The sequence below is a fragment of the Tetrao urogallus genome (genome assembly GCF_951394365.1).
Source record: "Tetrao urogallus genome assembly, chromosome: 9".
Classification (NCBI taxonomy): Eukaryota; Metazoa; Chordata; class Aves; order Galliformes; family Phasianidae; genus Tetrao; species Tetrao urogallus.
Genome location: NC_136822.1, coordinates 7,979,902 through 8,000,728, shown reverse-complemented (window position 1 = coordinate 8,000,728; position 20,827 = coordinate 7,979,902). Strand labels below are relative to the sequence as shown.

Sequence of the window (20,827 nt, the reverse complement as noted above, 5' to 3'; positions counted from 1 at the left end):
GGACTGATCTGTGCCAGCAAGGGGATTGTTAACAGAAGTCAGTAAAGGCTTTATGTTGTGTATTGAACCTCATAAAGATGAAGTAGCTTTTGTAAAGCTTTTTGCAGAAGGCAAGTGGAATAATTAACAGCAAGGAAGAAGTTGAAGGAGTGCATTGCTTAGAAAATTCAGGGTAATATTCATGGATCAATGAACTATTACTGGAAGTTTGTTTAAAAATATTAAATTGTAAGCAATTATCAATCCTTCATGGTACAGCTTTTAATGCAGGTGTGTATTAGATATACTAAGAGTGCTGTCGTCAGCACAATTTGACAATGTAATCAAAGTATGTTGCTTTTCTCAGCGCATTTATGGGAAACCAGGTGGACCATTATTTACAACAGCAGCCTACACCGCTGTGCTACATCATTCCCAGAATCCAGATTTCTATGATGAGGTCAGTCTGCTTTTTTACTCATAAAATGCTTGCTAATGAGACAGGAACAAGTGTAAAGAATACCTGTTACAATTTCTTTTGTACGTGTACGCAACTTTCTTATGTCAATCTACATAACTGTTATGTCTCAGTGAGTCTTTCCTCTTATAAGATGTTCTGAGTACGTTTAAGATGCTGTAGAGTTGATTAGGAACAGCCTACTCTCTAAAATGCTTGTCTGAACAGCAGAAAGGATTCAATGCATCTCTGAATGTGATGGAAACAATAAACGTTATGATGAAGAATGGAAAGAAATGTCAGAACAAATCCCTCTGACACTTAAGATCTGCACTGGGGCATTTTTGTTTATCCAGTGATCCGAACGGAATGTACAGTGATGTGTAGTGGCTGCAGCAAGTAGCTTAGCTCATGCTTTGGGAGATGCAGCTCTAGAATGCTGGTTGTATGTTGGCCTTTGCCAAATGCTAGATGCCCATCTTTACCATGCACTTTTACATTTCACCAACACCAACTACGATTTCCAAGCTTTCTGCAAATGAATTTAAATTCACCCTTTCAGTCAGCAGTGTATTTGATGGTGTGATAATGCCCTATGTGTTATCTGGATTTTTCCCTACTGTTTCTGCGTAGTGATAATGCTGGCCAACAGCCCCAGCAGAGTAGTTAACCAGTGTTTTTCAAACCACTTGATCTTGGAAAAACTTCCAAACACTAAAATAGAGGTAAGGTCAGCAACTATATATATAGGCATTAATTTAAAATTTGTGTTTAGGAGCTGGGGTGGGACTTTTGCATTTTTATAGAGTAATTTAGGTTGGAAAGGACCCTTAAGATCATCATCAGATCCTGCTATCAAAGTGATTTTCAGTGGTTTTGCACTACATTTATCCTACTCCTTTGCAAGCAGTGTTAAGAGTTATAACACATTTGACAATTTGCTTCTCTGTGATCTCAGTGAGCCATTTGCTTTGGGCAAATCACTTTCTGTGTAAATGAAGATCTGAACTCAGACCTTAATAGATGAAATGGCTGGAAGAGGCACACACCTATTCTAAGCGTTACTTGTGTTAGTCAGAAAGGGCAGCAAATGCAGTCTTGAAAATAGTGTAGAATGTTATCAAAAAACTTGTCTTAATCTCCACATCTGAATGCCCATTTCATATCTATATTTATGGTATTAGATTCTTACCCATAAGCTGATTTAACGCTGCAAATATTTACTAACAATTTCTAAGCCTTACTTTAAGCATAGCATCAGCTTGGATAAGCATTATCACAGTTCAGAAGGGCAAATGTCTTTTTCATTAGTTCCTATGGTAACATGTTTTGATTACTTTGTATATTTATTCCAGTAGGTTAATAATATGTCAGTTCAAATCTGTAGGGATTTGTGGATGACATGACATGGGATTTAAGAAGGACCAGAAATCCTAAATAAAAGTTGATTTTTGTGTAAGCCATGACATTATGCTGAACAAAATTTCATTTTAGTTTCCATTTAGACTGCCTTAAAAATAAGATAACAGTGATGGCTATTTACAACTGCACTTGTAAGCAGAGTCTATAACTCTTTAATTCTATGCTCTTTTGTCTTCTGTTCTTTCATCAAAAATGCAAATACTCATCCACAAGACTGAGAAGAAAAAGGCTGTTTAATTAAAAGTGATAACTTTCCTTAGCGATTTCCATAATCAAATATCTATTACAAAGGCAGCAACAGCACCACACAGATGAGCAATTGTCGGTAAAGGAAGACTGTACTTAGATCTTTGTGTAGAGAGATGTCATTCATTTAGACCATCTCTGATGCCTGGTTTAATCGATATTTAAACTAAAGTGAGGTGTAACGTTTTACATTTCAGGTGAAAATTGAACTTCCCACTCAACTCCATAAGAAACACCACATTCTGTTTTCATTTTATCATGTCACGTGTGACATAAATGCAAAAGCTAATGCCAAAAAGAAAGAGGCTCTGGAAACACCAGGTACCTGTAGCAGAATTACTTTTAATTATAAATATAAATGGTGTACATTCAAATAAGGATTTCAGAATTTCTGTCTAGATGTTATTGTCTTCCTTTAAATTTGAGAAGCTTGTTCTCCAAGGTGTCATATTAATTTGTTCTTGTGTGCAGTGGGATATGCATGGCTTCCGTTGTTGAAAGATGCTCAGCTTGCTTCCCAAGAACACAACGTGCCAGTAGCAAGCAGTTTGCCTCCCAATTACTTAAGCCTTCAAGAACCTACTAGTGGAAAGGTATTAATTCATACTTTCATATATTCAAATAGCACAGAGTAGTAACTTGCAAGCGTTTTATGTGAGATCAAGTTTGCATTTACACTCATCTAAAAGTCATCCATTTTGGAATGCTCATGTGCATAGTATCATTGAGTATATAAATGAATGTGTGTAACAGTGGGCTGTGAGCCATATGATGCTGACTCAAGAGCATATATGGAATAAGTGCATTTTATAATTTTCTTCTACAATATTATACTTAACATCTCCAAAACTCCAGAAAGAACCTTTAATGACAAACTCAGGCCATATGACATTCATTCTCCAGTTGATCCACAATCATGATTCATTCTCCAGCTTCGCAGCGTGATATCACTCTTTCCCACTGATCCTGCCAGTTTGGGTTATTTGTGCCTTCTTGTTTGTTTTACTATCGTCATGAGGACAGGGTAGGGCAGTGATCTGGTCGCTTGAATTACAATGTTCATGGCCTCTTGCTGAAAAGTTGGCTTTTGTTGCACTAGTTCTCTATTTGTGAAAGCTATTTGGAAGCAAATAGCTATCACAGTTTGTATGTGCTTATGTGCAAACCTATACAGTGAAAAAGAGGTGCTGACTTGAATGAATAGGAAATAGTGCAAAATATGTTTTTTGTTTTATTTTAATAGCAGATCGGCTGTGACGTAAAATGGGTAGATAGTGGGAAGCCACTTTTCAAAGTGTCTACTTTTGTTGTATCAACAGTAAATACTCAGGTAAGCTGAATTTCCTCTTAGCTCTGTTATCTGTTTACAAGTAAAAAGCATCATGGAAAGTCTGAAAGATGCTTTCTCTCAAGTCTTGTATGATATGTTTCTCTAACGTTTAAAGGTTACTTGAGTATAGAATGGCAAGATGACAATGATGGAATTTTAATGAAAAATAAAAGTGACTTAATGTCATGCTACAATAAGAGTCATGAAATGTCAGTTTAACAAGAAGAACAGAAATTGTGAGTACTAGGAAAATAATTCTGGCCATTGAAATCCCCTGGATTGTGAGAAGAAGACTAATTATTCACAACAGGGAAAGAAAAGATTGGACAGAGGACCTAGAGATGTTTTGTATATAATAGGGTATATATAGTAGCCAGTGGATTAACCTAAATAACTTGATCTGTCTTCCAAGGAATTATGTTTAAGGCATTAGGTACCAAGTGTTCAGTACCAAAGGTACCAAGTCTTCAGGAAATTTCTATAACCAGTTTATTGGGTTGAATTCTAATCCTTTCTATAGCATGAATTAACATGAACTTTTGTTTATCATTTAGGATCCGTACCTGAATAATTTTTTCTATCAGTGCCAAGAAAGGGAGAAGGATTTCTCTCAGCCTCCTACCTCAAACTTCATAAGTTCTTGTAAGGTAAAGTAACCTGCAGCACAGAATTATGTTATAAAATGGTAATTAGGACTTCATCTCAACTGATCTACCACTGCACAGTTCTCAACATGGCATAGATTTCGCAGTAGGCAATGAGTCCATGACAACTTCAGTTAGGCTTCATTGGTGCAGCAACTGTATTGCTGGTCTGAAACATGTCTCCCATTCCCTTTCCAATTTAGAGCACAGGTGCATCTGTTTTATTTCCAGTTTTGATAATCCAGCCTATGCAAAGCCTCAGTTTCCTTTAAAAGATGGTTGAGTGTTGTTTTGTTCCTCTAGGGCTGTCCAAAATAAATGATCTGGGGTCTGTTGGCTTTTGGTATTCCCCCTAGTCCTCTGTTGCCTTAGATATACTGTGTTTTGTATTACCTCCTACTTGTCTCAAGATTTTTTTCTCAGCAAACTGCTAATTAAAAGGGCTTTTTTTTTTTTTGGGGGGGGGGGGGGGGGGGGGAGGTTGTACTTTGCCTTTGTATAAATCAGGAGTACTAGTTACCTGCCAAGTTCTGAAATCAGAAAGAATCTATCCTTTTTGTGGAGATGAAATGAACAAGTAATAGCATTTCACCTCAAGTACTGTGTTCAGTACTCACAGGCCCCTCACAACAAGGAAGATATTGAGTCCCTGGAGCATTCCAATAAAGGGCAATGAAGCTGTGAAGGGTCCGGAGCTCAAGTCTTATAGTGAGCAGCTGAAGGAACTGGGATGTTCAGTCTAGAGAAAAGGAGGCTCAGGGCAGACCTTATAGCTCTCTACAACTCCCTGAAAGCAGATTGTGGTGAAGTGGAGGTCAGCCTCTGCTCCCAGGTAATAGCAACAGAAAACTGGGGAATGGCCTTAAGTTGTCCCAGGGGAGATTCAGGTTGGATATCAGGAAAAACTTCTCCAACAGAGTGGTGAGAAATTGGAACAGGATACTCAGGGAGGTAGTGGTGTCACCATTGCTGGAGGTGCTCAAGAAACATGTAGATGTGCCAACTGAGAGACATGTTTTGGTGGTAGGTATACGGTTGGACTAGATGATCTTAGAGGCTTTTCCCAACCTTAATGATTCAAATTCTACGATGAATGTGTCTGTATTTGGTAGAGGTCAAAAGCTGTGAGGTAGCAGAGGTATAGCAAGCAGTTTTAAAAGAGCATTGGGTAAATGTAGGACTGTAACACTTCCTTCATGAATTAGCACTCTGCAGTCTATTTACTGAACTTAAAGACGAGGAGAAGACTGAAGGATGGCTATGACATTAGTTGCACCGCTGTATTAGCTCTAAAACATTGTATGTGGCTGGTATTTATTATTTTTCCTTGTAGCAGCCTGTAAAATCTAATTGCTGTTTGGGAGTTTAGACATGACCATCGTGTACGTGCTTTTCCTGTTTCATTTGTCATTAATGTTTGAGCAGATTTTATAATGATATTCGAGAATTTTCGAATAAGCAAACAAAATGTTCCAATAAATTACAGCCCCAGTTCTATGAGCAAGGCCTTAAGGGTGATTTGAAAGGATTGCTTTGGTTTTAAATACTGACAGTTTGTGCTAGTTAATTTAACAAAGTGATTAAGGAATGCTTTCAAAAATGAAAGCGTGAGTTAATTATAGATTATACCTCTACTGAATGAAGACCTTATTTGTGAATTTTTGAGTAAATGTTAAGCATATTGGACAAAGTTCAGGAATCCAAGCTTTATTACTTTCTAGTTGTCTAAATAAGCAGAATCTCAGTGGGTTTTATTTGCTTGTAGCTTACCTTTTAAAATATTTCATTGATTTTATTAGCAAATAGAGATAATGTTGTATGTAACAAGGGATTAATTATGCAATATAATTGAGGAATAATGTTACACAAGATATTTTTCTTTTATTTATAAATCATTAATAACTTTGAAGAAATTTAGGGAAGATTTAGAAATGACTGAAATGCAAAAATTGAAGGAATTTAAAGGATTTTATTTTATTTTTAAATTAAGAGCTCAATATCTTCCTTGATCAGAGAAGGTAATATAATGTCATTCTAATAAAGCCAGGATGTTAATGTTTTTATCAGTGTGCTTTTTACATGATTAGTTTAGCCACAACAAGTACATTTCACCAGATTCAAACATAGAATGATTTTACCAAAAAATATTTGGAAGTGCATGTTGTAAAAATAGTTCATTCTTTCAGTGCTGTGGTTTTGGGCTCAGGTTTTTTGTTTCTTTTATTTTAATCAGGATAGAGCAAAAGATTGGAATTCTGAGATGTGGATAATACCTATAGTTTCATGGATTATTCAAAACAACTCATGTTTAGAACAAACTGCATTAGGAAATAGTCCTCCACTTTGCTGTCCATTTCCTATCACTGTAGCCGTTCTGCCTTCCACGTGCTGAAACAGGAGAGGAATTAACTAGCTTTTGTTTTGGAAATCTCTTAATTTTCTTTCTTGTGTCCGTTACAGAATTTGATGAGGATAGAGAAGATCCATGTAATTATGAACTTTCTTCCCATAGTCCTGAATCAGCTCTTCTGGGTTTTGGTGCAAAACAGTGATGATGAAGTTGCAACAGCTGTGACCAGGTATCTGAGTAGGTTTCATATAAAGGACGTAACTGTACATGTTCGTCCAAAAATAGCTGCTCTCATGGAGGCTGACTACGGTGTTTACACTTCAGTAAGTGAGAATGCCTGCTTCCCCTTAACACAAGGTTCTGCAAGTAATTCATGGAAGAACACATGGCATCATGTGGTTGGCTCTGGTACCAACAAAGAGACCACTGATCATGGTGAATGTGTCTCTGTACCCACAGGCAATGACAGTTAAAGGTCTCATTCTTGAGGAGCTAATTACTTCTTAATGAACCTGAATATCAATTTTAATTTATATTTGAATGTGAGGATGTGGAATTCAGCATAGAAAGAACTTAGCATCTTGCAACAGCCAGCAAAGAGTCAAGCATTCAAGTTATGCTTTTCTAGGGCATTTTCTAATTAGAAATATATATCAACAATAATTGGAAAGCCATGGGCAGCATTTTCTGGTGAGCTAGCAAACAGCTGGAATGATTTTCTGAGCTTCTCATCCCTCACATAATGAAATTGTTTTTATTGATGCTGTTGATCAGTGCAGCAGGAAAAAAAAATACTGGAAAGATTATTATTCTTCTCTGCAGGAGGGCAGAAAGTGGCACTGCGTTTTCTTTTGGCCATAGTGGCGTTTCTGGTGCACTTCTGCCAGGAGCTAAAAACTGTGACTATAGCTAGTAGGAAAAAATGACAACTCTCAGCCCTCAACAACCCTGTTATACTCAACTGCTGTCAGTACATTTTCTTTCTCCAGTTTTTTTCCAGGATTCATTTCTGAAGAAGGATTAACTAGGAAAACTTAAATGAGGAAGCTAAATTCCTCATCTTAGCCTTGGGAAAATAGAGTTTTAGTATACTTTATCAAAGGTTCATGGCATCTTGCAGAACAAAGTCCTGCCACATCTAGGTGCTAGGAAACATGCCTCGAAATTTGTGATTTCATGACTACATGCAGTTTTCAGAGGAAAAGAGACAATTGGCCTTTTGTCCTGGAATCCTTCACAGCCAGCAAATCTACTAGTGTTAAGACCAGTTAGGGAGAATGAAGAATCCTTACCTTGGCTAGAATTGAAGTATCAGTTGACCAACAGGAAAATTAATACAACAGAAGAAGCAGTTGTTTAAAAATTAGACTTAATGATTAGATGGAAAATAGGAAGATGCTATTTTTTTTTTTTTTTTTCATGCATCAGAACTCACCTGATTACAGAAAAAAGGAAGAATGCTCAGTTTTTTCTAGTTTGTGGTGGCTTTTGTGCTAATACTGTTGATGTCAACAAGAATTTGCTCATCTGCTGTGTGCATTATTCATTGATGTGTCCTATATATACACACATTGTATTTTGTTCTGAATAGCTTGGAGCAGATTGTGTTGAACTTATTAAAAGCAACAACAACAGAATGAAAGCTTAGAATTGCTTATGTGTTGGGAAAAAACATTATGCCTTTCATACTCTCTCACGATTACTTACTTGTCCAGATGCCCAGACGTGGCATCATTTCTCTGTCTTATCTTTGCCAGAGCTTATTTCATTTTCAATTCAGAGTAAAGGCTGAAGGATCACAATGGACACAACTAACTTCATCATAGAATTTGTATCTTGCTGAAAGTTTTACTACTTCTACAAAAAGAAATTAGATATATGTGAAAAATATGACCTTGAAAGAATTACAAAGCTTTTGATTGCAATAAGAATTACTTAGATCACCCATCTATTAGAAACAGCTGCTTGTATGTGGACCAGAGTCTGGCATGTATCTGTTGGTGTCTCTGTGTATTAATAATCCATTTCAGTTGTGCTATCATTATGAGTACCCTTGAATTTGAGATACGGTCTACCAAGTTTTTGTATTTATGTTCTTTTAACATAAAGCTAAGATTATGAAATTTCAGGATGTTTTCTATGTAAAATATCTTAAATTTGAAAAAAAAGAAAAATAAACAAAGTCCTAAATGAAGAAATGATATGGTTAAGTTGAAGGTAACTTCACGTATTTTCTGAAACAAGATGGTGTCAGGCAAAATGGCCCACATAAACATTTAAGAGAAAACCTTCCTGAAACACTTGATCTCAAGTACTTCTACATCTGCTGTTAACAGAAGCACAGGCTTAAGTTTGGTGTTTGCATGACCTGAGGAATTCTCTTCCATGTTAATGATCACCAGGGTGTTTCACAGAAGCTCAAAGCATCTCCAAATGCCATGAATGCCCACCCTCTCCCTGCTGCACAGAAATGAGAGCTCAGCCTGCTCAGACACTTGGGCTGTGGCTGAGTCCCAGGCAATGCACAGACACTGCAGGACTGTTTTAAATTGGGTCTTGATAACACAGTAAAGTGATTTGCTAAATGACCCTTCTCTGCCTTGTGACACAAAACAGTTCAATTTGCATTTTTGGTTTTTGTTTATTTTCCAGGGTTCTTACTAATATTGTTGCTAAATGCCATGAAGAACAGCTAGACAACTGCATCAATTCCTATGTGACGGTATGAATGCTGCTAAACTTAAGTAATTTTATGTAGCTATTTTGTCTTGATTTGTGTTTTTTTTTCTTCTCGTCTACCCTTAGTTGTACTTCTCTGTAGCTTTCTCTACGTTAGCATTGCAGCTTTCTGCCACTGGCAGGCTAGGAGGCTCAGCAATGAGGAACTAAGACAAGACTTTGGGGAGGTCTTCGAAGAGTGAATTCCAGTCATATCATAAGTTTTTTGTGCCACCTTGGACAAATTATCCTGCTCCTCCATGCCCTAAGTGCACCATATGCAATAGGGACTCTCCATTCAGTGCTTCAATCTTGGTTTCAGTACTGAGAACTGTTAGTTGATGTCTCCAAGGTGTGGGTTTACTTTCACACTTCATGGAGGTGTGTTTTATGAGTGAAGCATCTGAGCACCTTGGTCAAATTCTAATCTCAGGTACCATAACTGAAACCCAGAGGAATTCTGTTGAAGTTCAGCAGAACAGTTGAGGCTGTGAAAGTAATAATGTATGTAACGTATAAATATAGTTAATTCAGTGGGTATTAACATCTGCTTGATAACTTTTGAGACTTGCATTAGACACCTATTGTGATTAAATATCTTTGAAATTGCAGGTGATTAATCAGGCTATACCAAAAGTCCATTTAGCTTGTTTCCCATTTCTAGCAGCAGCCAAAAGTTAATAACTGTTAATCTCTTTTATCTATCTGTAAGGAAATGAATAATACCTACTTTTATTTTGCAAATAAGTAAATTCAGAATTGTGAGTCACTCAGATACTGTAATAATGTGAAATTACTCTCACTTAACTAAGTGGACCCAGAAGTGTCAAATGGCATGGGGAGAAGCTTATTGCATCTGCTCTGGAAGTAAAACTGAATAGTAATAAGATATTTTCAAGGGATAGTTCTTTCTTTTACATTCTTTCTGCTTGTACTGAAATAACGTTTCTTCCTAACTAAAGTGGTTGCAGCACTCTTGTTTTTGGGAAGCCATAATTGATCACAGTACCAAATTATTAGCTGAATAAAATATTAAATAAACCTCAATAATAGATCTATTAGTTCTGGGTAGTTTGATAGTTGAATTCCTATCTTTAGGGCCTGATGGGGTTTAGTTTCCCTTCTATCAGTTCTAGTGGGTGCTTTACACATTTCAGGATGAAGAGTTGCTACTTACTCTAACAGTTGCCATTGGAAGAAAGGAGGAAGTGAAAGGTGGCCTTGCCTAGGTGGGTGAAAAACCCTCCTTTCTCCTTCTAATTGCCTATTCTTTGCTTCCCTGGTGGAATGGCTTGAAAGGCAGTTTAGAGTTATGAGGATCCTATGCCCTACTGGAGGAAAAAATATGTTGTGGCAATGATTTTTAGCACTGAGTTGAAATCTGTATCAAGTTCTGCTTAAAACTCAGACTTTGTAGGGGGTAGAGTTGTACCATTACTGCTAGGGGAATTAAAGATTGTGTGAACATATTTTTCAGTCAAGATGTTTTAGAAGGCAAAAATTGTCAGCTGTTTATGGTCAATAATTTATCTTCATCTACTTTTTGTATTTGTTTCAGTACTATTTTGACTTTTTTTTCGTTCTTCAGTATGTGTTCAGAACCAAATCATTTGAGGAAAGGACTATTCATGAGGAGCTGGCCAAGAATATGACTGGTCTTCTGAAGTTAAATGACCAAGTAACCGTGAAACAGGTTTTAAAGGTGAATGATGCTGAATTAGCATTTGTAATTTTACAACTGCTTTTCAGCCTGAAGCTTACTTGTCACATCTTTTTCCCTTCTTTTTTTTTTTTTGTCTTCTTTTCCTGTATGAGCTTTGCATAAATCCAACCTGAACTGATTCAGCAGAACAGACTTGCAGTACTTACAACTTCTTAAGATAATTCATTTCTCAGAGTCCTTGGTTTGCATAAAAATGCCTCCTTTCTCATACTAAGTCTGTACGGGAAACCTAATTAACTGCACAATATGACATTAGCACTTAGGATATTTTGGTTTAATCTTTATTTTAGAAGTTGTTGCACAGCGAATAGTCATGTGTTAGTAGGACATTTACATCTGATTTGAGCTGCTGTTTTTGGGTGGTTACCAAAATAAAAAGTACATTGAGTTCCTCCCATAAGCAAGATCTAAGAAATTGATACATGTGTAAGCCCCGTTAATGAAGCTACAGTTACTAAAGTACACAGTACTCTTGCTCTTTCACTTATTTGTCATGGAGAGTTTACCAGTGTGCTTTACTGAGAAATGCATTCCATCTCTAAAGAATGGAATTGGCCTCATAAAATATTTGTCAGATAATCATATTTCCTAATCTCTTTTTTCCTTCTTTTGAACAGCACTCCTGGTTCTTCTTTGCAGTCATGTTAAAATCAATGGCACAGTACTTGGTTGATACAAAGAAAACAAAGGTAAGCATATATGTTGCTCATAATTAACAAGGTGATCAGGTTCTAAGGGAAAATATAAAATGCAGAATCATGTGAAATAAATGTATTTGGAGATTTCTTCTTGAGTGGACAAAAAACCAAAAAGTTGTTACACATTTTAAAATACTGTTTTTACCCACAAAAACTCTGACCTGCTGGGCTCAAACCTATTATTGCTTGTACAGAACTAGTCAGCCAAAATACAGTTGCATCATCTTTGTAACAGATGGATTAGAATGGAATGAGAATTCTATAATTTTTCCTAGCAGAGGATAACTAGATGGCACGTAGGTGATCTTGAAACAAAATTCTGAGAAAACCTGTAATAGCTGGAGACAAGTTCATTTTTCTTCCTGGCCTCCTTTCTGCCTAATTATCAAGGGTACTTTAAGCATACATGTGCTGGCATCTGAAGATAGCTTTTCCCACTTTTCTGTGGACAAGATCCATGAAAATCTAGAAATACTTACATATTTTCTATTGAATTATCTGTGCTTTTCATTGTCTTTACTGTTGATCCAAACATGATTTCAGGTTTAATATGCAGCGTTACATAGTCTCAAGTGATGATCTATTCACTGCTTAGGTTTCTCGAACTCAGAGGTTTCCAGAGTCATTTCAAACTGAGCTGGATACACTTGTGATGGTCATGGCAGACCATGTTGTTTGGAAGTACAAAGAAGCTCTTGAAGAAACTAGGAATGCAAACTACAGCACTGCCAGGTTTCTCAAGGTATATATTCTGTCATTACACTTAATTGCCCATACTTAATGGAAGATTGAGGCTATTCTGCTCTAGTTGAAGGGAAAAAGCAATTTTGAGTGAGTGATGGTTCAATTTCCAAGTTTAGTATTGAATTATAGTTCAGTTTTTCTATTCCCTTGGGTCTTTGACAATGCAAAAGCTTTTTCTAATTCTGTTTTAAAACAGTTTTGATGGATTTATATCTATTCCCTAAGAGTCAAGTTTGCGAATTCTACAGATTCTTATGTTATATTTAAATTAATACAAAGTTTGGTAAAAAAAAAAATAATAATAATAAATGTATTTCCCACTGAACTGGTATTTTTTCCTTAAATACTGGAGCTCTGAATGACTGTGAGTGGATTAACTTTTCCTAATCACAACCACAGTAGGCAGCTTTTACAAATCAGAATAAGCAAAGTGCAAATATTGTATGGAATACTGTAGCCTATCTCTTTATGTCCTTTTTCTTAATATCCCTTTGTTTACTAGATATAAACAAGTTCATATGCGAGTTGGAGAAGTCATAAAGTGGGTTGTGTTTTTTTCTTTTTGTCCTAGTATTTCTCAGTCATATTTATTTCCCAACATCAAATTAGTTGTGAAGCATTGGAAAATTGTCATTCAGTAAGTGGTGCGTCCAGCTATTTATCTAAGTAGCATGTGAAGCTGCTTATCTGGTGATTTCCCCCCAAACTTTCTGTTGGAGGGAACTACCCTTCTCCTAGCATATGGAATGCTGTATTAGTATACACTGAAATCCAGGCCGAAATCTTTTATGACAGATTGAAGCTCAGCATTAGGAGGAAGCTGTATTCCAGCAGTAAATGCTCCTGTGAGGTTAGAAGGAAACCAACCACAAACTGAAGGTGGATTTCTCTACACTCGCACCTAAGTAAAATTAATAATAGAATTGAGAATAGATAAGAATTGCTATTACATTGGCTTCTTTTGCTCGTTTAATATGGATGTCCAAATAGCTGTATACACACTTATCTGCATATATAGCTGCATCTCTTTGTAGCGTTATATCACTTGGAAAATGATGTTGGTTTGAAGCAAAAGCGTAGATGGAGAAGCTTAGTCAGTACTGTGAGGTGTTACACCACTGTTGCTGCAGTTTTGTGTGTTATTTTTGTACTGTTCATCTGAATTGAGAAGATGATAGTATTGTGTTATGCAATAAGGCATATGTTTCTGTTCTAATTTCTTTTCAAATCTGGTCTGCCAGAAACAATTACATAGGTACAGGGACAGTATGATCAACGCGTAATTATTTGTGGGGAGGAAGAGCTGATTTTCATCAGTTTCCCAGTGTTCTTTCCCCCGCTGTTACTGATTTCACCTGCCCAAATGATGCAGGTTTACAGATGATGCAAGACAAAAAGCGAGGTTGATGAAGTCAAGTACTGCTTTTTTAGCAATAAAATAATATTCTTTCCTCTTTTCTTAGCGCTGCTTTACATTTATGGATCGTGGATTTGTGTTCAAGATGGTCAACAACTACATAAGTATGTTTGGAACAGGAGATAGCAAGGTATAGTTTTGATGTTAGTTTCTAAGTGACTCACTAATAGAGAATGATTTCATTTTAAAAGCATTCGTAATGCATTCCATTGCTTTGCCATCCTCAGAACTCAGTCATTAAAGCCTTAATTTTACAAGGGTTCTCCTACAGATGAACTCCTGGTCAAACATGAAAATTACTTATATGACCATTTCTGGAAATTCTTTAGATGCAAAAAAAAAAAAAAATATCAACAGATGTGCATTTAAGTACACTTTTCCCTTACAGATGAAGTATTAACAAATATTTCATGTAAACCTTGGCTACATGTAAAGTATTGTTAGCAATTACCAGTCTGTGAGTAATATTAACAAAAATAATGTGGTTTTTTTTTTTTTGTTATGGTTGCTTTGGAGCCATCTATTCTCCTTCCTGAAAGTAAAGAGCTGTGTCCAAACAACTACTCACTGAGCGCTGCTAAAACATGTAAAACATGAAAGAGGCCGACCCATTCTTTGAATATGAGCTTTGATTCTTGGGAGAATATGCTTGGGATTTGGTCCACAAATATTAGTAACATCTGAGAGTAATTTTATTTGAGGGCATTAAAGTAAGAGCATACGAACAAACTACCATTGTGTAAATTTGACTGTATGGGACCTTGCTTATAACACAAGTAAGCCAGTGAGCTCCAAATTACTTTGCACTTGCTATGAGGAAATTCCATGTAGTATGAATTTCTTCTATAACATCTATAATGCTCAGTGATGTAATTTGGATAGTAAATGTCAAACTACAGGAGGTCCCAAATTTTTCAGCTCGATTCCTTCATTTTTAATCCGTGAGAGAAGTCACATATCTTTCTCCTATTCCAGCCATGTATGTGAACTATCTCACCACATTGTTAAGACAATAGATAACAGGATGTATTCGGGATGCGCAGTCTGTGTGACTCATCTCTCCCAGAAAGCTTACAAAACTTTTGTTCATTAACTTTTTGTAACTCTTCAGTGGTGATCTGGGTATTTTTAAGTAATGAATGAGAATTACTCCAATCTGTTTCACTTAGTAAATCAAAATATCGTGCTGTACACAGATTTCTCACATCATCTCTGGAGAAGATGAATGGTGTCTCTTGGTAGTAGTGTTGTAACCTGGAGCCTATAATTCTGTGAGCAATATTATGTAATCTGAAAATTACTTCCGTATTTCAAAATTCACTAAATCTAAATGCATTCAGCCTCCTTAACTGTGCACATTGCCAGCCACCCAGCTTCTTTCCAAAGCCATCTGCTGGGACACATGAAGGAAAATCACTGTGAATTCGATGCAGATGTGCTGCTGGAACAGGCTTGCATCACACACAAACAATAGCCATAAAGTAAAATCACAGGCCTTTCCCTGAGGTCAGAAATCTCTGTCTTGGATTGGCTTCATTTTCAGTCAGACACCTAAGCAAGAGTCAGGCATTAAAATTTCCTGCAGGGTTCGTTCCTATATGGCCCTTGCTTCTTCAACTGGATTGTTTATTTTACAAAAAGGTTATACTATAATCTGGCCTCTCTTTTCAGAAAATTTAACAGCATTTGTTGCTGCCTGAATAAGTAGTCTGTGCATGTGTCAATATATAACACTGCAGTCTTCGTTTATTCTAATTGTGAATAAATACCTCCCTGGAACTCAATTCACTGTGGTATTCATTCAAAAAGACTCAGTTCTTCTTGGAAAACGTACTTCAAGTGCTTCCTTTCTTTAATTGCCATTAGACCTTGAATTCCATGGACAGCTGTATTCCTGATGTACTGCAGTGCCATAAAATGTTTCAAGGAAAACCCTCTACTCAGTAGAGGATCAAGCTTTTATTTATCAGTACATCTTCAATGCAAAATCATATTTGAAGAATGCAGTAAAGATTGGAGTGCAACAAGTTCCTTTGATAACAGAAGAAAACCAAATGTTATTCGTGTAGCTTAACATAACCAGCCATAAGGTTTCATCATTGGATGTCAGTTAGAAATAAATAGAGCAGCTCTATCTTACTGTTTTCTTTCTTCTACTGTAAACTGAGCTATTACCTGTTATCATTTTCAGACTTTACATCAGTTCAAATTTGACTTTCTCCAAGAAGTCTGTCACCATGAACACTTTATCCCTCTGTGCCTGCCCATACGATCTTCAAACATTCCTGGTAAGGTGCCCCCTAAAAGGATTTTGTAGAGTAGGGAATTACTGGGTGGTTCAGATAACTCTAACGTACTGTCTGTACATCAACCATGGAAGTTTGTCAGAGGTGGTATTTTACTGTGATAAAATAATGTTGCTTCACTGTGTCTGTAAATACAAGCAACCCTTGCCTGCCCAGCTGGAAGGTGGGAGCTGACTCTCCTACTGGAAATGTGTTGAAATCTCTAAACCCTGAATTACTAAAACCTCTGCACATGGAAGGAGTTAAATAGATAGAGTAAAAAGGAGAAGACAGCAAGGCTGTGGTGATTAGAGAACTGTGAAACTAATTGCTGGGAAAAGCTTTCCTGCTGCAGTTGACTGTATGACTTGTCCATATGACAGTCCTTCCCTTGGGAGGAGGACATGAGGAATTTAGAAACCTCCTTCTTATGGAAAAAGAGGCTGTTGGTACTTTAGCTTCTAGAGTATCTGTAGAGTATTTCTAGGTTGGCAGGAGGGTACCATGCAATAACTCTTTCCTTCCAAATGCATTCACTTTACATTGTCACCAAGTTCTGCTGTGTTTTGCCTGGAGCAGCATGGCAAGAACGGCTCATTTCAGAGTGCGTTAGTGCTGCCACCTGAGCTACTTCTGAAGGTGGGAAATACTGTGGATAACCTACATGAGAAGCAGATTTTGTTTAGACTTTGTTGCAGGAGCTAATTTACTCTGCTGATGCCCCAAGACAAATAGCAGCCACGTTTTCCTGAGCTGATGGCCCAACCTCCCTGGCTACCCACCCTGTAGCTGGACAGTCTGCATGCACAGCAGGTTTCCTTCTACCTGGAGCACGAGGCTGATTGATAGTAAGAGCAGAGCCCTGCGCTGCTCCTTTGTGCACACTGAAGCCTGTTGTTTAGGACCTAACTCTGTGGCCATTATCAGCTACAAAGTGCTTTTCTTCTTGGTTTCAAAGATGGTAGGATTTCAGCTCTAGGTACAGCTGCCAGTTCTGACAGTTTTCTGTGGGCTCGGGGATGTTCTGTTGGAATGTAGTCACTGAAGTCGCTGGGATCTGAGGGTACCTTTCAGGGATGGGAGAATTATCCTTCTGTACAGCATTTCTCAAGGGAAGTGTCTCTTTTCTTTTGCATTAGTTTGTGCCACAATAAAGAGAGTTCAGTTCTGGTGCTCATCACTGTTAGCAAGCTTTAGGGATTTTATGTTTTCCAAGCAGTACATTTTGGAGAAATATCAAATACTGGCTAACAATTCATTTTTAACCTGCTTGGGCAAAAGCTGTGCAACGTGTCACTGTTAAACCACTGTGAAGTTTATTACTTCTTTGTCATTGTGAAAAAATATATATTTTTAGAAACATTTTATGAAGACAATCATTTGGCCATTTTGTAGTGTTTTTTGGTATAATTGAAAAGCTGAAACTTACTGTAGTGGTTTCTTGTGCGTAATGATGTAAACTGTTTATTCATCTTCTATTTCATACAAAGCAGTTGTACAAAGTTGAAATGAAAGCAGAGACCAGTAGAAGCTGCTTCATTCAAATATCAGTCAAATTATTAAAAAAGTTACGAAGTTCACGTATTTGATTATTTATTTTTAAAGCATTTTTTTTCCTGTTATTGTTTTTTATTTATGGTAAATGAAGACCCCATGACACCTTCAGAATCAACCCAGGAATATCGAACATCAGGTATGAGCAAATTACTGTGTAAGAAGCAAGTAGAATTCTGCACTAAGAGCCTTAATAATGAACAACTGTTGTCACTGAATTGGACTAAATTAAACCAAGTATTAGTCAGTATTTGTAAAAGTGAAGTTAGTCTACAATTTGGACTTATTGTCTCAGAGGAATGATCTGTCTTACTATGTACAAAACATTTGAGTTTGTATTTTTGGAGTGTGTATATAGTCTGGATGAATGGGACAGACAGACCAGGAAATCAAGCTTTAACAGTGGACTAAATCGCAGTTATTGAAAGTTTGGAAAACAGGAGACGGCTGTTTTTGTAGCATGCGTTAATTTAGGCTTTTTTGTCCTTTCTGTTCCAAGATATTCCAGAGTACACATTGACCAATGAATTTTGCCGTAAACATTTCTTAATTGGAGTACTGCTGCGGGAGGTTGGGTTTGCCTTGCAAGAAGACCAGGATATTAGGCACTTAGCTTTGGCTGTGCTCAAAAATTTAATGGCAAAGCATTCATTTGATGATCGATACGCAGAGCCGGTAAAGACACTTGTTTATTCTTTTTCCTTATTTGTTCATACAGTGACTAAATACGTGAAACTTCCTTAGCTACCAGTATACAGTAATTAGTTTCTTCAGATTTATGTTATATCTTTTCTTCTTAGGCAAAACAAGCACAAATAGCAAACCTGTACATGCCACTCTATGGAATGCTTTTGGACAATATGCCAAGGATTTACATGAAGGATATGTTCCTTTTCAATATCAATACTTCCAATCAGGTAATTCTTGTGGCTTCAGAACACTGAAAGCAGTTCAACTGACCAAACTGAGGTCTGATTCCAAGGTCTGAGAAAATCCGATCTGGTGGAAGCAATCCAAATTTATCCTTGTCAGAAATTAGCTAACGAAATAAGGTCTGATTTGCTTGCACACCCAGTAAGCAGAGTTAGACTTGATATATTCTTTTCAACTCCACTGACTGACATTGCAGATAGCTCTGGCATATTACAGTAAGCCTTGAGGGTTTTTTTAGGCTCTCACGTCTCCACAGCTGAAAGTATGTTTTCAAGCTCCCTCTCTAAGAGGGACAACCTCTTAGAGGTTGTATGTGTGTATTACTGTATGTGTGTTGTCGTTGTAAAAGTTATGAGTGATATCATCTAGCAGTTTGTTCTGTTTATTTTAAAATACAGGGATCTAGGGACGATTTGAGCACAACTGGAGGATTTCAGAACCAGACAGCAATGAAACATGCAAACTCTGTGGATACTTCCTTTTCCAAAGATGTTCTGAACTCTATAGCAGGTATGTATGACAGATTGATCATCCACACAGGTGGATTTGTATGTATCTCAATCCATTGTGCTTTCTGCTTAGTATTCATGGATGATATCATTAACCCATCTTATACAATACTCAAGGAAACATGGTATCCAATGTTTCTCTTCCCTTTGGGTGTTTTTGGGTTGATTTTATTTCTCCTGTGAAGCTATTCTTCTTCCACTGCTTCACTTACCCTCCTGCTTTGGAATGATGCCAGGCTCTCACAGATCCCTGTGCCTGAGTTCATTCTTGCAGTCTGTCTGTCTTAAGAATAGTTCAAAGGTTTCTCCCGAGTACTCCCAAAGTCTCTTGGAGGAAAGTACTCTTAGTTTTCCCAGACTTAACAGAAGGGTGAAAACAACTTACTTTGTCCACATCGTCCAAACAATTCTGGGAAATTCAGGGACATCTTCCCAATGATTTTCATGGCTTTGGGTCAGGCGTTATGGAATGCAACAAGCCATTTCAATGACATTAATAATGGCAAACTGAATCATTTTTCTTCAATTTATTGCATGTTTTCTGTACCAAACATAGTCATCAATATCTTTGGCATTGAAAGTTCAAAGCACTGGTATCAATCCAGCATGTGACACATTTTAAGTTCTCCATTTTTCTTGTTAGTTTTTGTATCCATAGATGTTTTGGTTTAGCATGTTTGCTATGACTTTCATTTACAGCCTTTTCATCAATAGCTATCTCTGCAGCAAACCATGCTGACTCGAGAGCTTCCTTAGCAAGTCTTGAATCTAACCCAAGTACCAATGAAAAAAACAGTGAGAGAACTGACACGTGTGAAAAGGTACATGTGAAAATATTGAAAATGATTACCAGATGTGAATACTTATCACTGAGCTCAACAAAGCCCTTTGCTGTCAATTCAACAGATCATGAGACCTTTGTCTTTGATTGGATCAACTCTTCGTTTTGACAAGCTGGATCAAGCTGAAACTAGAAGCCTTCTTATGTGTTTCCTTCACATTATGAAAACTATTTCAGAAGGTGAGAAAATGTGCACTGCCTGATTGAGGTTGTCGTAAAATAGTATGAATATCGAATCCAAACGAACATTAGAATAATTATCAGGGGCACGCTTAATTCCTTGTAATAGATACGTAATATATTTTAACATCTCTCTTTAGATGCACTAATTTCCTACTGGCTGAGAGCACCGTTCTCAGAAATAACAGACTTTTTCAGCATTTTGGAGTAAGTTCATTTTTATAGTTATTTGATTAAATGATTATTTAAATGGTTGAATGATGATGTTCGAAAGCCAATGCTGTCAATTTTTGAGTTTGTAGTCTTCATGGTATAAGCTAAGAATAGCTATTGTATCTTGGATTATTTTACCACACCCTTCCAAAGACGTAGTGAGACATTAGTCACAGAACCCCTGTCTTCCAATATGTTGGCCATTTCTATGAACAGAGGCCTTAATGCTTTGGGTTTTTCTCCCAGACATTTTAATAGTATAATTTCCTTGTATGGGATTGAGGTTCTTTTCTTCCATTTGGAAAATATTTAGCTCCTCAAACCTTAAGAAAAGGTATGTAACCAAGAACGTCTGTTTTTTCATCTCTGTAAAGTTGTCTACTCAGTCCAACCCATGCATGTCCATAGAATCTACACAGGTAGCTATTTTCAGAATTCTCTTCCCACTTGATAAGTGAAATGCAGCTTAACTTCACCTGGTGAGGAAGCAATACTTTTACAGCCAAATCTTTGCCTTTGAGTTTGCCTCATGATCAAGCAGGAATCTTCAACCAGAGAGAAAGTGAAAATGGGTGAACAACGTG

At 37.0% G+C, this 20,827-nt stretch overlaps 1 protein-coding gene across 2 annotated transcripts in view; it reads left to right on the top strand.

The window, feature by feature from the left end:
- The window catches only part of DOCK10 (dedicator of cytokinesis 10), a gene marked incomplete at both ends in the record, with an annotated part of 135,958 nt that overhangs the window by 89,203 nt on the left and 25,928 nt on the right, over positions 1 to 20,827 (top strand). For both annotated transcript variants that reach the window (XM_079539844.1, XM_079539845.1), the window contains 19 exons: positions 347 to 439; positions 2,302 to 2,425; positions 2,576 to 2,697; positions 3,348 to 3,434; positions 3,989 to 4,081; positions 6,539 to 6,657; positions 9,081 to 9,150; positions 10,735 to 10,848; positions 11,487 to 11,558; positions 12,163 to 12,309; positions 13,775 to 13,858; positions 15,920 to 16,016; positions 17,662 to 17,706; positions 18,067 to 18,242; positions 18,368 to 18,484; positions 18,899 to 19,010; positions 19,709 to 19,830; positions 19,916 to 20,030; positions 20,171 to 20,237. In XM_079539844.1, the coding sequence (XP_079395970.1) occupies positions 347 to 439; positions 2,302 to 2,425; positions 2,576 to 2,697; positions 3,348 to 3,434; positions 3,989 to 4,081; positions 6,539 to 6,657; positions 9,081 to 9,150; positions 10,735 to 10,848; positions 11,487 to 11,558; positions 12,163 to 12,309; positions 13,775 to 13,858; positions 15,920 to 16,016; positions 17,662 to 17,706; positions 18,067 to 18,242; positions 18,368 to 18,484; positions 18,899 to 19,010; positions 19,709 to 19,830; positions 19,916 to 20,030; positions 20,171 to 20,237 (1,976 nt within the window). The remainder of the gene's footprint in view (positions 1 to 346; positions 440 to 2,301; positions 2,426 to 2,575; positions 2,698 to 3,347; positions 3,435 to 3,988; positions 4,082 to 6,538; positions 6,658 to 9,080; positions 9,151 to 10,734; positions 10,849 to 11,486; positions 11,559 to 12,162; positions 12,310 to 13,774; positions 13,859 to 15,919; positions 16,017 to 17,661; positions 17,707 to 18,066; positions 18,243 to 18,367; positions 18,485 to 18,898; positions 19,011 to 19,708; positions 19,831 to 19,915; positions 20,031 to 20,170; positions 20,238 to 20,827) is intronic.